The sequence below is a fragment of the Haematobia irritans genome, chromosome 1 (genome assembly GCF_050003625.1).
Source record: "Haematobia irritans isolate KBUSLIRL chromosome 1, ASM5000362v1, whole genome shotgun sequence".
In the NCBI taxonomy this organism is placed as follows: Eukaryota; Metazoa; Arthropoda; class Insecta; order Diptera; family Muscidae; genus Haematobia; species Haematobia irritans.
Window position 1 is genome coordinate 25,454,769 of NC_134397.1, and position 17,963 is coordinate 25,472,731.

A 17,963-nucleotide genomic window follows, 5' to 3' on the forward strand; every position below is an offset into this window, starting at 1 on the left:
ACAATAAACGATTTCACCGATTTACACGCGTTTTCCCTTGACCGTATCACCCTTTATATTCACCGTCAAAAAATAACATTTTGCCTTTGAAACATATTTGGTGTGATCATATTCCTTTTCTGCGATCGTTAAAAAAAGAGGTACAACAAAATTTCTGTAATATACAAATCATAAGCGACACATAACAGGTTGGCTGATAAGTCCCCGGTCTAACAAAGAAAAATACATTTTTTTGTCAAAATTCGTTTTTATTATTCAACATAGTTCCCTTCAAGAGCGATACAATGATTATAACGACCTTCCAATTTTTTGATACCATTTTGGTAGTACTCCTTCGGTTTTGCCTCAAAATAGGCCTCAGTTTCGGCGATCACCTCTTCATTCCAGCCAAATTTTTTCCCTGTGAGCATCCTTTTGAGGTCTGAGAACAAGAAAAAGTCGCAGGGGGCCAGATCTGGAGAATACGATGGGTGGGGAAGCAATTCGAAGCCCAATTCATGAATTTTTGCCATCGTTCTCAATGACTTGTGGCACGGTGCGGTGTCTTGGTGGAAGAACACTTCTTCTTCATATGGGGCCGTATTGTCGCGATTTCGACCTTCAAACGCTCCAATAACGCCATATAATAGTCACTGTTGATGGTTTTTCCCTTCTCAAGATAATCGATAAAAATTATTCCATGCGCATCCCAAGAAACAGAGACCATTACATTGCCAGCGGACTTTTGAGTCTTTCCACGCTTCGGAGACGGTTCACCGGTCGCTGTCCACTCAGCCGACGGTCGATTGGACTCAGGAGTGTAGTGATGGAACCATGTTTCATCCATGGTTAGCCCGATGTATCAGGCTCACTTAGACTATTCAGTCCATTGTGATACCACATTGGTGAACTTCTCTCTTATCACTGAGTGCTGCCCGATTCCATGTTAAGCTCAATGACAAGGGACCTCCTTTTTATAGCCGAGTCCGAACGGCGTTCCACATTGCAGTGAAACCACTTAGAGAAGCTTTGAAACCCTCAGAAATGTCACCAGCATTACTGAGGTGGGATAATCCACCGCTGAAAAATTGTCGGTGTTCGGTCGAAGCAGAAATCGAACCCACGACCTTGTGTATGCAAGGCGGGCATGCTAACCATTGCACCACGGTGTTTCATCCATTGTCACATATCGACGGAAAAACTCGGGTGTATTACGAGTTAAAAGCTGCAAACACCGCTCAGAATCATTCACACGTTGTTGTTTTTGGTTAAATGTGAGCTTGCGCGGCACCCATTTTGCACAGAGCTTCCTCATATCCAAATATTGATAAATGATATGACCAACACATTCCTTTGATATCTTTAAGGCCTCTGCTATCTCGATCAACTTCATTTTACGGTCATTCAAAATCATTTTGTGGATTTTTTTGATGTTTTCGTCGGTAACCACCTCTTTCGGGCGTCCACTGCGTTCACCGTCCTCCGTGCTCATTTCACCACGCTTGAATTTTGCATACCAATCAATTATTGTTGATTTCCCTGGGGCAGAGTCCGGAAACTCATTATCAAGCCAAGTTTTTGCTTCCACCGTATTTTTCCCTTTCAGAAAACAATATTTTATCAAAACACGAAATTCCTTTTTTTCATTTTGTTTTCACAATAACAAAAGTTGCTTCACAAAAGACGCTCTATCTCACAAACTAATTGACTTACAGACGTCAAGTTTTGACACGAATCATTTGAAGGTTGGTACTATATAAAAACAAGTATATACAGCAGTAAGTTCGGCCGGGCCGAATCTTAAATACCCACCACCATGAACCAAATATTAGGGTTTCCTTTGAAATTTCAGGAGGGCTTGAGGACTTGAGGACACAACCCGAAGATAAATTTAAAGATTTCACCTATGAGGACTATATCAGATTCTGAATTTATAAGAACCATTTTTGTTTGAGGTTTAAAGGAATCATTAACATCTCTTGTAAGTGTGCAAGAAAATTATAAAATAACGTCTTGATTTGAAATCTTAAATCTGTAGAAGTAAAATCTGGAAATTTTACATTGAGTTTCAAACAATTTTCATGATCAGTGCGCCTTCTACACCCTCAAGAAGTGAAGTCGGTCTATATGGAGGCATTACCAAATGGACCGATAAAAACTTAATCCGATACACGTTTTTGTGAGCCTAAAATACCAGAATATTTACAATTTCAGGCATATCAGATAAAAACTACGGTTTCTAGAAACCCAAGGAGTTAAATCGGGAGATCGTTCTTATGGGGGCTATACTAAAATATGGACCGATACGCACCATTTTCGGCACACCTCTTTGTGACCCGAAAATACCTCTAGATTTCCAATTTCAGGCAAATAGGATAAAAACTTCGGATTCTAGAAGCCCAAGAAGTAAAATTGGGAAATCGGTCTATATGGGGGCTATACCAAAATATGGATCGATACTCACCATTTTCGGCACACCTCTTTATGGTCCTAAAATACCTCTAGATTTCCAATTTCAGACAAATTGGATAAAAACTACGGTTTCCCAAGACCCCAAATCGGGAGATCGGTCTATATGGGGGCTATCCCAAAATATGGACCGATACTCACAATTTTTGGCACACGTATTTGTGGTCCTACAATACCTCTAGCTTTCCAATTTCAGGTAAATTGAATAAAAACTGCGGTTTCTATAAGCCCAAGAAGTAAAATCGGGAGATCGGTCTATATGGGGGCTATACCAAAATATGGACCGATACTCACAATTTTTGGCACACATATTTGTGGTCCTACAATACCTCTAGATTTCCAATTTCAGATAAATTGAATAAAAACTGCGGTTTCTATAAGCCCAAGAAGTAAAATCGGGAGATCGGTCTATATGGGGGCTATACCAAAATATGGACCGATACTCACAATTTTTGGCACACGTATTTGTGGTCCTACAATACCTCTAGATTTCCAATTAGAGGTAAATTGAATAAAAACTTCGTTTTCTATAAGCCAAGGAAGTAAAATCGGGAGATCGGTCTATATGGGGGCTATACCAAAATATGGACCGATACTCACAATTTTTGGCACACGTATTTGTGGTCCTACAATACCTCTAGATTTCAAATTTCAGGTAAATTGAATAAAAACTGCGGTTTCTATAAGCCCAAGAAGTAAAATCGGGAGATCGGTCTATATGGGGGCTATACCAAAACGTGGACCGATACTCACCATTTTTGGCACATCTCTTTATGGTCATAAAATACCTCCAGATTTCAAATTTCAGGCAAATTGGATAAAAACTACGATTTCTATAAGCCCAAGACCCCAAATCGGGAGGTCGGTTTATATGGGGACTATATCAAAACCTGGACCGATATAGCCCATCTTCGAACTTGACCTGCCTGCAGACAAAAGACGAGCTTGTGCAAAATTTCAGCACGATTGCTTCATTATTGAAGTCTGTAGCGTGATTACAACAGACAGACAGACAGACAGACAGACAGACAGACGGACAGACGGACATCGTTATATCGTCTTATAATTTCTCCCTGATCAAGAATATATATACTTTATATAGTCGGAAATCGATATTTCGATGCGTTACAAACGGAATGACAAACTTATTATACCCCCGTCACCATTCTATGGTGGTGGGTATAATAATATGTATTTAATACTAGCGACGCCATCTATGTGTCAGACCGGGGACTTATCAGCCAACCTGGTATTTCACAAAGTTAATTAGAAGTGTAATAAAAAATATAAATACAATTGTTGCTTTAATTGATTTAGAAGCTGTTCGTCGAAATGTTTGCTAATTTTCGCAAAGAGAGTACAATCCATTCTCACTCTATTGCAAGAGTTTATTGGAAAAGTATGTAAGGGCATCTATTCTATTATTTCAAAAGGAGATGGATTTGCCAAACCTTTTATCATTTGCCTAAAACATTTTGTTCATTTATCGATAACGCCTAGAGATATGCAAATGTTTTTAAATATTACCAACTAATTGGATTTGCCAAATTCATCTGCATTGCCAACACACTTAAATGACTTTCCAGTAAATGATTTCCTTTGTATTGTAGAATTTTGAAAATAAATCATGTTTTTCAATTATAAATATATATATTTATTGAAATATTTACATTTCAAATAGTTTAAAATTTATAGATTACAATCGAAATTGAATTTATTTACAAACGAAATAATAAATTAGTTAAAGTAATAGGATGAACGCAAAACAATAAATAAATACATTTTCAATTAACTAATTACTATTTATTATATAAATATTATATATAGTATTTTAAATAGACTCATATAATTATAAACAAAGTACATCAGCATTTTTTTATTTCTCTTGTAATTGTTCAATATATTGTACAATATTTTATGAATACCTTTATATGGAAATGTAAATATAATTTATTTTATTATTTATATACATATGAGTACAAACAATACATTAGTGTACATAAACACACAAACACATGCTGCAAACATTCCCTGACTGATTGGTTTTATAACCACATTACAATAAAATTAATTAACACTCAAAAGAGCTATTTAAAATTTAAATAGCTTATAATATATGTATCTCTGTATGGAATTAAAGCTTAAATTACTGTTATTTATTTAAATTGTCTTTTACAAAGAATATCGTTTGTTTTCTTATTTCATCTCTACATATACCTATAGTTACTATTTTAAAACTTTAGTTTAAAATCTCTATGTAGAAGTCCCATTTAAAATTCTTAAAATATTCAGTTCCTCAGGAAATCTGTTTTTACAACTTCATCATGTTCCATATCTTCCTGATTTAATTTCTTAAAAAATAACAACAAAAAATGTTTGTTTCCATAATTCTTTTCATGTAGAAAATATTCGATGTAATTTTATTACAATATCAATTGTTTGTCTAAGGTGAACGAAAACATAAATGGAATCAGCAAGTCGTTATACTTAAGGAATAAGTTTTAATGTTTTGTTTTTAATCTCTAATAAAACTATAACAGAAATTTATGACTCTATGGGATTATTGTCTTCATCACATGATATATATTTTATCTGTAATTTCTTTCTTTCCAGTCCATTGTGCACTGATATACAAATGGGTGACCCTCCGGGAGTCTTTACCGTAGTCTCAATACTGTTGTTGTGCTGCAATATATGACATGTATTGACCATACTATTTGCCCCATATTTTTCCTGCAGTGATGAATTTGGTATTTGAATTTGTGTCTCAATTGTACTGCGTTTCCAATACGGTTTGGTTTCAACTGAAAGTAATAGAAAAAGAAAAACAACAATACCAAGTTAGATGTATACATTGTAACTGTAATTCTAGATTCTTATAAGATAGTGTATTTGAGGATAATATCTATCTTATATTAATCAATCAATAATTCTACACAATCTAAAAAAAAAACAGTAAAACTATATCATTTTATGGTAACCTTTTCTGCAGCATTTTTTTCAAAAATTTCTTGTGTACAGAAAACTTTTTCAATATTTTTTTCAATAGAAAATTTTGTCAAAATTTTATTTCAATAGAAAATTTTGTCAACATTTTATTTCAGTGGAAAATTTCGTCAATATTTTTTTCAATAGAAAAGTTTGTCAAAATTGTATTTCAATAGAATTTTTTTTGGAAATTTTTAATTCTATAGAAAATTTTCTCTAAATTTTATTTCTATTAAAAATTTGCTCAAATTTTTATTTCTATAGAAAAATTTCTCAACATTTTATTTCTACAGAAAATTTTAATAAAATTTTATTTCTATAGAAAATTATGATACAATTTTATTTCAATAGAAAATTTTGTCAAAATTTTATTTCCATTGAAAATTTTTGCAAATTTTTATTTCTATAGAAACATTTGTCAACATTTTATTAAGGAAGCCATCATGGTGCAATGGTTAGCATGCCCGCCTTGCATACACAATGTTAGGTTAGGTTAGGTTAGGGGACAGCCCGATGTTTCAGGCTCACTTAGACTATTCATTGTGATACCACATTGGTGAACTTCTCTCTTATCACTGAGTGCTGCCCGATTCCATGTTAAGCTCAATGACAAGGGACCTCCTTTTTATAGCCGAGTCCGAACGGCATTCCACATTGCAGTGAAACCACTTAGAGAAGCTGGCCGTATATACTTGTTATACTCTTCGCCACACTGTGGAACAGGGTATTATAAGTTAGTGCATATGTTTGTAACACCCAGAAGGAGACGAGATAGACACATGGTGTCTTTGGCAATAATGCTCAGGGTGGGTCCCTGAGTCGATATAACCATGTCCGTCTGTCCGTCCGTCCGTCTTTCTGTGAACACATTTTTGTGATTAAAGTCTAGGTCGCAATTTAAGTCCAATCGCCTTCAAATTTGGCACATGTTCCTAATTTGGGTCAGAATAGAACCCTATTGATTTTGGAAGAAATCGGTTCAGATTTAGATATTGCTCCCATATATATCTTTCGACCGATATTCACTAATATGGACCCAGCAGCCAGAGTTTTATACCGATTTGCTTGAAATTTTGTACAAACATAACACTTAGTCATATAGTCAAGTGTGCAAAATTTGATTGAAATCGGTTCAGATTTAGATATAGCTCCCATATATATCTTTCGCCCGATATAGACTAATATGGTCCTAAAAGCCAAAGTTTTGGCCCAATTTGGTTGGAACTTTGCACAGGGAGTAGATTTAGCATTGTAGCTATGCGTGCTAAATTTGGTTGAAATAGATTCAGATTTAGATATAGCTCCCATATATATCTTTCGCCCGATATGCACTTATATGGACCCAGTAGCCAGTGTTTTATCCCTATTAGCTTGAAATTTTGCACAAGGAGGACAATTGGTAGTATAGTCATGTGTGCCAAATTTTATTGAAATCGGTTCAGATTTAGACATAGCTTCCATATATATTTTCGCCCGATATGGACTTATATTGCCCCAGAAGCCAGAGTTTTGGCCCAATTTGGTTGAAATTTTGCATTAGGAGTACAATTAGTAATATAGTAATGTGTGCCAAATTTGATTGAAATCGGTTCAGATTTAGATATAGCTTCCATATATAATTTTTTCTGATTTCGACAAAAATGGTCAAAATACCAACATTTTCCTTGTTAAATCGCCACTGCTTAGTCGAAAAGTTGTAAAAATGACTCTAATTCTCCTAAACTTCTAATACATATATAGCCAGCGATAAATCATAAATAAACTTTTGCGAAGTTTCCTTAAAATTGCTTCAGATTTAAATGTTTCCCATATTTTTATACCCTCCACCATAGGATGGGGGTATATTAACTTTGTCATTCCGTTTGTAACACATCGAAATATTGCTCTAAGACCCCATAAGGTATATATATTCTGGGTCGTGGTGAAATTCTGAGTCGATCTAAGCATGTCCGTCCGTCCGTCCGTCTGTCCGTCTGTCCGTCTGTCCGGCTGTCCGTCCGTCTGTGGAAATCACGCTAACTTCCGAACGAAAATAGCTATCAACTTGAAACTTGGCACAAGTAGTTGTTATTGATGTAGGTCGGATGGTATTGAAAATGGGCCACGTTTACGTATAGCCCCCATATAAACCGATCCCCAAATTTGGCTTGCGGAGCCTTCCGGAGCAGCAAACTTCATCCGATCCGGTTGAAATTTGGTACGTGGTCTAAGTATACGGTCTCTAACAACCATGCAAAAATTGGTCCATATCGGTCCATAATTATATATAGCCCCCATATAAACCGATCCCCAGATTTGACCTCCGGAGCCTCTTGGAGGGGCAAAATTCATCCGATCCGGTTGAAATTTGGTACCTGATGTTAGTATACGGTCTCTAACAACCATGCAAAAATTGGTCCATATCGGTCCATAAATATATATAGCTCCCATATAAACCGATCCCCAGATTTGACCTCCGGAGCCTCTTGGAGGAGCAAACTTCATCCTACCCGATTGAAATTTGGTACGTGGTATAAGTATATGGTCTCTAACAACCATGCAAAAACTGGTCCATATCGGTCCATAATTAGATATAGCTCCCATATAAACCGATCCCCAGATTTGACCTCCGGAGCCTCTTGGAGGGGCAAAATTCATCCGATCCGTTTGAAATTGGGTACATGATGTTAGTATACGGTCTCTAACAAGCATGCAAAAATTGGTCCATATCGGTCCATAATTATATATAGCTCCCATATAAACCGATCCCCAGATTTGAACTCTGGAGCCTCTTGGATGAGCAAAATTCATCCGATCCAATTGAAATTTAGTACGTGGTGTTAGTATATGGTCTCTAACAACCATGCAAAAATTGGTCCATATCGGTCCATAATTATATATAGCTCCCATATAAACCGATCCCCAGATTTGACCTCCGGAGCCTCTTGGAGGAGCAAAAGTCATCCGATGCGGTTGAAATTTGGTACATTTCGTTAGTATATGGCCTCTAACAGCCATGTAAAAATTGTCAAATTTTATTACTATAGAAAGTTTTGTCAAAATTTCATTTCTATAGAAAGTTTTGTAAAAAGTTTATTTCTATAGCAATGTTTGTCAACATTTTATTTCCATAGAAAATTTTGTCAAAATTTTATTTCTATAGAAAATTTTGTAAAAAATTTATTTCTGTAGAAAATTTTGTCAACATTTTAGTTCTATAGACAATTTTGTCAACATTTTATTTCTATAGAACATTTTGTCAACATTTTATTTCTATAGAAAATTTTGTCAACATTTTATTTCTATAGAAAATTTTGTCAAAATTTTATTGCTATAGAAAATTTTGTCAACATTTTACTTCCATAGAAAATTTTGTCAACATTGTATTTCTATAGAAAATTTTGTCAAGCTTTTATTTCTATAGAAAATTTTGTCAAAATTTTATTTCTATAGAAAATTTTGTCAAACTGAATTATATACGTATTTAATCGGCCTTTTTTTTGTTTAATATATACCCCTTATGGACTAACTTACAATTTAGAAGACAGTGTTAAAAAGTTTTACGATACCTTGCCATCGGCAAGTGTTATCGCAACCCAAGTAATTCGATTGTGGATGACAGCCTTTAGTAGAAGTTCCTACGCAATCCATGGTGGAGGGTACATAAGATTCGGCCTGGCCGAACTAACGGCCGTATATACTTGTTTTTACTAAAATTGTGTTCCACCCTAGTGCATTAGCCAACTTAAATTTTGAGTCTATAGATTTTGTAAAAGTCTATCAAATTCTGTCCAAATCGAGTGATATTTAAATGTATGTATTTGGGACAAACCTTTATATATAGCACCCAGCACATTTGACGGATGTGATATGGTATGGAAAATTTAGATCTACAAAGTGGTGCAGGGTATAATATAGTCGGCCCCGCCCGACTTTAGAATTTCCTTACTTGTTTTTCTATAAATTTTTTTTCTTTCTTTTTCTTATTCTTTTCTATAAATTTTTTTTCTTTCTTTTTTTTCTATAGAAAATTTTCTCAAAATTTTATTTCAATAGAAAATTTGTGAAGAACTTCTTAGTTGAAGAGGAATATTTTGCAATACATAGACGATTTTATCAAAATTTTATTTTTATAGAAAAAATTGTCAACATATACAATTTTTATATAAAATAATCTTTTTTACAGCAAAGTTTTCAAAACTCTTTTTCCTTTTTTTTCATTTTGTCAAAATTTTATTTCTATTAAAAATTTTGTCAACATTTTTTTTATAGATTTTTTTAAATTTTATTTCAGTAGAATATTTTTTCAAAAATTTATTTTTTGGAGAAAATAATTTTTTCTAAAGCAAATTTTTCAAAATTTTTGTTTCTATGGAAAATTGTGTCAGAATTTTCGTTTCTATAGAAAATTTTGTGAAAATTTTATTTCTATAGAAAATTTTGTCAATTTCTTTTATAGAAAATTATGTCAACATTTTATTTTTATAGTAATTTAGTATTTACAAAATTTTATTTCTATAGAAAATTTTGGCAAAATTTTACTTTTATAGAAAATTTTGTGAAAATTTTATTTCAGTAGAATGTTTGTTACAAAATTTTATTTCTAAAGAAAAAAAATCATTTTTATAGAAATTTTTGCAAAATTTTATTTCTATAGAAAATTTTTGCCAAATTGTATTCCTATAGAAAAATTTAACAAAATTTTATTTCTATAGAAATTTTCTGCAAATTTTTTATACCAAAAGAAATTTTCTCAAGATTTTATTTTTATAGAAAATTTGCTCAAAATTTTATTTCTATAGAAAAATTTTTTAACATTTTATTTCTATAGAAAAAATTTTTCAATATTTTATTTCTGTAGGCAATTTTGTCAAAATTTTGTTTTTATAGATAATTTTTGCAAAATTGTATTTCTATAGAAAAATTTAACACAATTTTATTTCTATAGAAACTTTTTGAATTTTTTTTTTCATAGAACATTTTGTCAAAATTTTATTTCTATAGAAAATTTTGTCAATTTTTTTTATAGAAAATTATGTCAACATTTTATATCTATAGAAAATTTTGGCAAAATTTTCTTTTCTATAGAAAATTTTGTCAAAATTTTACTTTTATAGAAAATTTTGTGAAAATTTTACTTTTATAGAAAATTTTGTGAAAATTTTTTTCTATTACAAAATTTTATTTCTAAAGAAAATGTTAGCAAAATTTAATTTTTTTAGAAATTTGTGCAAAATTTTTGTCAATCTGTATTTCTATTGAAAAATTTAACAAAATTTTATTTCTATAGAAATTTTCTGCAATTTTTTTATACCAAAAGAAATTTTCTCAAGATTTAATTTTTATAGAAAATTTGCTCAAAATTTTATTTCTATAGAAAATTTTCTCAAAATTTTATTTCTATAGAAAAATTTTTCAACATTTTATTTCTGTAGACAATTTTGTTCAAATTTTATTTCTATAGATAATTTTTGCAAAACTGTATTTCTATAGAAAAATTTAACAAAATGTTATGTCTATAGCAACTTTTTGCAATTTTTTGTTCATAGAAAATTTTCTCAAGAAAATTTATGGAGTACTTTTTAGTTTAAAAATTTTGTCAATATTTTATTTCTATAGAAAATGTTTTTGCAAAATCCATCTGATTTTGTCTTTGCTCTTGAATTTGTCTATCATCTGTCAGATGAGCGGGAAGTTAGTTGCAATACATATCAGCCACTCCATATAGTCTTATATACGTATCTGCACGCAGAGAAGGAATATGATCACCTCAAACATATTTTAAGAGCAAAATGTTATTATTGTATGGTGACCATGTAACATGTTTGTCAATAAAATGTTATTTTCTCGTCAAATATAACCTGCTTGCCAAATCAGATACATGATTTCCGAGAAAATAACATGGTTGCGAAAACCATTTTACATGGTCACCTCCCAAAAATAACATTTTGCTCTTAAAATATGTTTGAGGTGATCATATTCCTTCTCTGGGTGTGTATTGATGCAATGACTCGCCAACGAAGCGATAATCAGAACAACATACATATTTCGTTTTAGATTCAGTATAAACTGATTTTCGGATTCTAATCCTTTAACATTTAGACATAGATTTTGACCCGCCAAACGTGGCCTCTATTTTATATATATTTGTCTTCAACTTACCTTTCCTTCTGGAGCTATTTTGAAGTGAGTTGTTTTTAGTCATTGTCATGCGACTCCTCGGTGAGTTTATTTGTATGGCACCAGCATTAAAGCAGAAACAGCATATAGCCTTCTGGAAATACAATCGAAACCTGTGAAATTTGAAACGCAGGGGAGAAAAATATTTTATTAGTTCTCATCCAATTTGCATACAATTGCTACTCACCTCTTATTCATCCAATAGTATATGATTGGATTCACCATAGCATTGGACATGGCCAACCAATAAAATGCCAAATACATATGCTGTACATATTTGGCCGATGTCACTTGGTTGTTGTGGTAGGCATAGATGAAGAACAGATGATAGGGCAGCCAACAAATGGCAAATATCGAAACGATGGCTATGAACATTCGTACCACTTTCCTTTTGGATTTCATCGATTCCATTTGGCGTTCCGTTGTCTCACCTATAGAACGGCTACCCCATAATACACGACCCATCAGAGTGTAACAGATTAACATGACCACCATTGGTATGCCATAGGTAATAACCAAAATGATGATGTTGTAACTATTCCAGATGAAAGATAATAGATTAGACGGGTAACATGTGGCAGTGTCAGATTTGTAGCTATTACGGTATAGGAAGAAGATCCTTTGTAAAATTTGCCAAATATTTACAAATAATGATTATGGAACTCGTGTTCCAGCCGCCCCCCATCCTAATCAGTTTTACTTACTAAAGGATCTCCAAGGTATATATCCTTTGTGTATCATTGATATTTGCTTACTGATTATGATGTATGGGCACGTAACGTAATGCTATCTTGTGTGAATTTACAGAATGCCTTGGGTGTCTCGATACTTACGCATAATCCAAAATCGATGTGGGATATCGTCCATCCGGCCACAGCATGTAACAAACGGTCCGTTGTTTGCCATTGTAATACCTGTTGTGTGAAGAGAAGGCACCAGATTGTGAAGATATTTAATCAATGTTAGTTTGTTTATTCATTCCTTTGTCTTTGTCATCATAATTTTAAAAGGATGAGAATGTGGCTGAATGAAATCTTTATGTCATTATGTTATGCAAATGTTGTCACAACATGAGTGTGTACATTTAGGCTGATTCAATGCGAATATGTGATGAGATTTCCTGCTGGTATTTGAAAAGCCTAGTCGAGCATATGAAAATTTAATAGAGATTTTGTATGGAAACTAAGTCTACATCCAAGTCTTAGAAATATTCAATGACAAAAATACCTTTTAAGAATATTTTGTTAGAATTAAAATTGCAAAAATATTAAGGAAGGAATGCCTGAGGGAGGTAGGGCAGAGCTGATTTTACTTTATCATATACCAGCCTTGATAATGGCTGTTCTAATACATTTGTGATACTTTTTATTTATTTTTTTGTAAATTTTAATCCCGTAATCGCAATACTAAATTTGTGGTTACTAGTTTATTTTCCCTCCAAGTTAGAGGTGTGCACGTGACACGAAATTGTCGTGACTCACGAAAATTTTCGCGATTCGTGAGTCGTGAGTCACGCGCATGACAACAGCGTGAGTGTGCGTGAGCGTGATTAACAAACCAAAATGTCGTGCGTGAGTCACGAAAATAATATCTTCGTAAGTGTGCGTGAGTAACGAATTACACTTACGAAAATATTCCTGCTCACCAACATAAAACGCTTAAGAGTTAAATGCAATTACAATTTTAGTGACACCTAGGATGGTTTAATAACACTCTCGACTTTAATAATGCTCATGTTTTCAGATACTTCGGTTAAGTAAATTAATCATAAAATTATTCGTGAGTCACGATATTTTTCGTGAGACACGGTATTTTTCTTGAGTCACGACGTTTTCGTGCAAATTTTCTTTTCGTGAGTGTGCGTGAGCGTGAGTCCTACCAAAAAATATCGTGTGTGAGTGTGATTTTTCAGTCGTGAGTGTGCGTGAGCGTGAGTAAACTATTACTCACGTGCACACCTCTAGTCCAAGCAAACAAGTATGCATACGCCTAGAAGTATGCAAAGAAAAATTTCTATAGTACTTAAACTGGGTTACTCGCTTAAATTGTTAATTTTATGAAGACATTTTCATGAAATGAAGACAAAAGAGATTTTTGAAATTTTATCATTGATGTGGAGATACCCCAAGTAGTTTTCGGAAAAGGTAGATGGATGTCTTAATCTGCTATTTTTTGACATTTTAGACAGAGACATGTATTCTGATTGGTTCCAGGATCAATTAATTCTATATATTCTTGGTCGTGGTTAAATTCTGTGCAGATATAGTCATGTCAGTTCGTCTGTGTGGCGAAATAATGTTATTACCCGAACGAAAGTAGTCATCGGCTTGAAACTTGGCACAGATGGTTGGAATAGATATATGTTGGATGTTATTGGTATTGTAATTTAGGTATAGCCCCTATATAAAAATTTTGTCAAATTTTAATTTCTATAGAAATTTCAAATGCTTATTTCTATGGAAAATTTTGTCAAATGTTTATTTCTATGGAAAATTTTGTCAACATTTTTTTCTATAGAAAATTTTTGCAAAATTTTATTTCTATAGAAAATTTTGTCAATATTTTATTTGTATAGAAATCTTTTGCAAAATTTTATTTCTATAGAAAATTTTTGCAAATTTCATTTCTATAGAAAATTTTGTCTAAATTTTATTTCTATAGAAAGTTTTGTCTAAATTTTATTTCTATACAAAATTTTGTTAAAATTTTATTTCTATAGAAAATTTTGTAAAAATTTTATTTTTATAGAAAATTTTGTTAAAATTTTATTTCTATAGAAAACTTTTGCAAAATTTTATTTCTATAGAAAATTTTTGCAAAATGTTATTTCTATGGAAAATTTTGCCAATATTTAATTTCTATAGAAAATTTTGTCAAAATTTTATTTCTATAGAAAATTATATAGCCATGTCAATTCGACTGTATGGTGAAATTATGTTATTCCCCGAACGAAAGTAGCTATCGGCTTGAAACTTGGCACAGATGGTTGGAATGGATGTAAGCTGGATGTTATTGGTATTGTAATGTAGGTATAGCCCCCACATAAAAATTTTGTCAAATTTTAATTTCTGTGGAAAATTTTGTCAAATTTTTATTTCTATGGAAAATTTTGTCAATGTTTTATTTCTATAGAAAAATTTTGCAAATTTTTATTTCTATAGAAAATTTTGTCAAAATTTTATTTCTATAGAAAATTTTGTCAAAAATTTATTTCTATACAAAATTTTATTTCTATAAAAAATTTTTGCAAAATTTTATTTCCATGGAAAATAATAGCAAAATTTTATTTCTATAGAAAATTTGTGAAGTACCTTTTAGTTCAAGAGGAATATTTAGCAATACAAAGAAGATTATGTCAAAATTTTATTTTTATGGAACATTTTCTCAAAATTTTATTTCTATAAAAATTTTAGCAAATTTTTATTTCAACAGAAAATTTTGTGAAAATTGAATTTCTATAGAACATTTTTGCACAATTTTATTTCTATAAAAATTTTGTCAAAATTTTATTTCTATAAAAATTTTGTCAAAATTTTATTTTGATGGAAAATTTTTGTAAAATTTTATTTGTATAGAAAATTTTGTCAACATTTTATTTTTATAGAACGTTTTGTCAAAATTTTATTTCTATAGAAAATTTTGTCAAAATTTTATTTCTATAGAAAATTTTGTCAAAATTTTATTTCTATAGAAAATTTTGTCAAAATTTTATTTCTATAGAAAATTTTGTTAAAATTTTATTTCTATAAAAATTTTGTCAAAATTTAATTTCTATAGAATATTTTTGCAAAATTGTATTTTTATGGAATTTTTTTGTAAAATGTTATTTAAATAGAAAATTTTGTAAAAATTTTATTTCTATAAAAATTTTTGCAAAATTTTATTTCTATAGAATAGAACATTTTTGCAAAATTTTATTTCTACAGAAAATTTTTGCAAAATTTCATTTCTATAAAAAATTGTGTCGAAATTTTATTTCTATAGAAAAAAGAAATAAAATCGATGATTTGACAGTGGCAAAGGAAAAGAGACATGTTTGTACAATATTTATTTAGGCAGAGACCAACGATCACAAACTTTTTTTCGAAAGGTTCGAATGTGGTTCACTTTGGGTTTGGTGAACTACCCGAATTTATTCTGATAATTGGTTGATAGTTTTCCTGCAAGTAGAGGATGCTGATGAGGAATGTGGTAATTCCGAAACGTGCGTCCATCCAACCATCTTGCAGTCTATAGAGCAACATTCTTTTCCTCTGTTGGTTAAGCTACTCTAAAGCTACTAAAGCTGATATCAAAACAACAAATATGATTGAAGTACAACCAACAAAAACAAAATTTTTTTCTTTGTGAAAATTGAATTTCTATAGAAAATTTTTGCATAATTTTATTTCTATAAAAATTTTGTCAAAATTTTATTCCTATAGAAAATTTTGTCAAAATTTTATTTCTATAGAAAATTTTGTCAAAATTTCATTTTTATAGAAAATTTTTGAAAAATTTTATCTCTATAGAAATTTTTTGTCAAAATTTTATTTCTATAGACAATTTTATTTCTAAGAAAATTTTGGCAAAATTTTATTTCTATAGAATAGAAATTTTATTTCTATAGAAAATGTCAAAATTTGATGTCTATAAAAAATGTTGTCAACATTTACTTCAATAGAAAATTTTGTCAACATTTTATTTCTTTTTCTGGTTGATTATTGTTGACTTTTTTATTTAATTTTAAGCAATATTTTTCATAGTTTTGGCTATAGGTCGATTAAAAGGCATTAGATTGATGTTTTTTTTTTTGGTTATTTCGGTTGACTTCGTCAAAACTCTTTTCATGGAATTTACATGTATTCTGGTGTGCACAGTATGTATTCTTTTGATTTATACTTAACATTTTATTTCAATAGAAAATTTTGTCAATAGTTTATTTCTATAGCAAATTTTGTCAAAATTTTATTTCTGTAGAAAATTTTGTCAACAGTTTATTCCTATAGAAAAGTTTGTCAAAATTTTTTTTAAAGAAAATTTTTGCAAAATTTTATTTTAAATAAAATCTTTGCAAAATTTTATTTCTATAGTCAAAATTTTACTTCTAATGAAAATTTTGTCAACATTTTATTTCTATAGAAAAGTTTGTCAAAATTTTATTTTAAAGAAAATTTTTGCAAAATTTTATTTTTATAGAAATTTTTTACAAATTTGTATTGCTATAGAAAATTTGCACAACATTTTATTTCAACATAAAACTTTTGTGAAAATTTTATATCTATAGAACATTTTCATGGCATTTTATATCTATAGAAAATTTTGTCAAAATTCTATTTCTATAGAATTTTTTTTGTCAAAATTTTATTTCTATAGATATTTTTTTGTCAAAATTTTATTTCTATAGAAAACTTTCATGGCATAAATTTCCACAAAATTCAAAAAATATTTTTTTACATTTTATACTTTACTTCTCAGGACTTTCCACTAACTCAATTTTTGATAATTAAATTTCATATTATTCTAGGTTTTAAATTTAATGAACATATAGAATCTATAGAAAAAATTTTAAAAAACTTTGCCTCAACTTTACCAAGAATAGCACCACAATTGTTATTTTTGTTTTCAAAATTCCAACAAGTTTCTAGTTTCAAGTTAATTGGACATCACCATGTTAGCGATATCACTTCATGTACAATATCACAAGGATGTCATAATGAAATGGTGACACCATACCCTCTGAAGGTTTCAATGCTATGATATGTAGATATCATCGACAAAAAGAAGAAGACGGCCATAATAATTACGTATATTGAAGATGATATACCACATCAATGACGAATGACGAGGTTATTTATATGCGATAAAATCAGGGGTAAGGGATGAAGCGAAGATGGCAAATTAAAGAGAGAAATTTTATTGGTGAATTGAAGATGACAAAAAAATATTTGAATACTTTATGTTTGCTTTGAAAAACAAAGCCTAGACAATAAATCATAAAGGCACGTGTGTGTCTGGAGTATACAAAATGTATGAGGCCATATTTCAAAGGATACAAAGTCAAAAAGATCAGAAAGTCATGGTGTGGATTGAAAAATACCAAAAAATATTATACGCAATTAGAGGATCATAAAATAATTCACATTACAGCTCCAATTTCGATACCACAAATGAAAGGTTTGTGGAGTCACATATGTAAAATTCGCTTGTACATGTTTGTAAACTTGTCTCAAAAATGTCTTAAAGTCGCTAAACCAGGATTGAAATTCTATGAGCTGCTACTTACGTTAAAAATTCCTCAAGGAAGCAATCGTCAGTTTCCAATAGAAGATGAATTGTGTTAAACAGAGGCACATATATCGCCTGCCGACCACGGTTGCCACACTAGG

At 30.9% G+C, this 17,963-nt stretch overlaps 1 protein-coding gene across 1 annotated transcript in view; it reads right to left on the reverse strand.

Annotated features, from left to right (window-relative positions):
* Positions 1-4,531: 4,531 nt before the first annotated feature.
* Positions 4,532-17,963, reverse strand: part of TkR86C (Tachykinin-like receptor at 86C) — a 101,170-nt gene continuing 87,738 nt past the window's right edge. Inside the window, exons 5-8 of the mRNA XM_075309349.1 lie at positions 12,429-12,509; positions 11,783-12,130; positions 11,578-11,708; positions 4,532-5,252 (exon numbers count right to left, since the gene is read on the reverse strand). Of these exons, the coding sequence (XP_075165464.1) occupies positions 4,993-5,252; positions 11,578-11,708; positions 11,783-12,130; positions 12,429-12,509 (820 nt within the window). The 3' untranslated portion in view covers positions 4,532-4,992. The remainder of the gene's footprint in view (positions 5,253-11,577; positions 11,709-11,782; positions 12,131-12,428; positions 12,510-17,963) is intronic.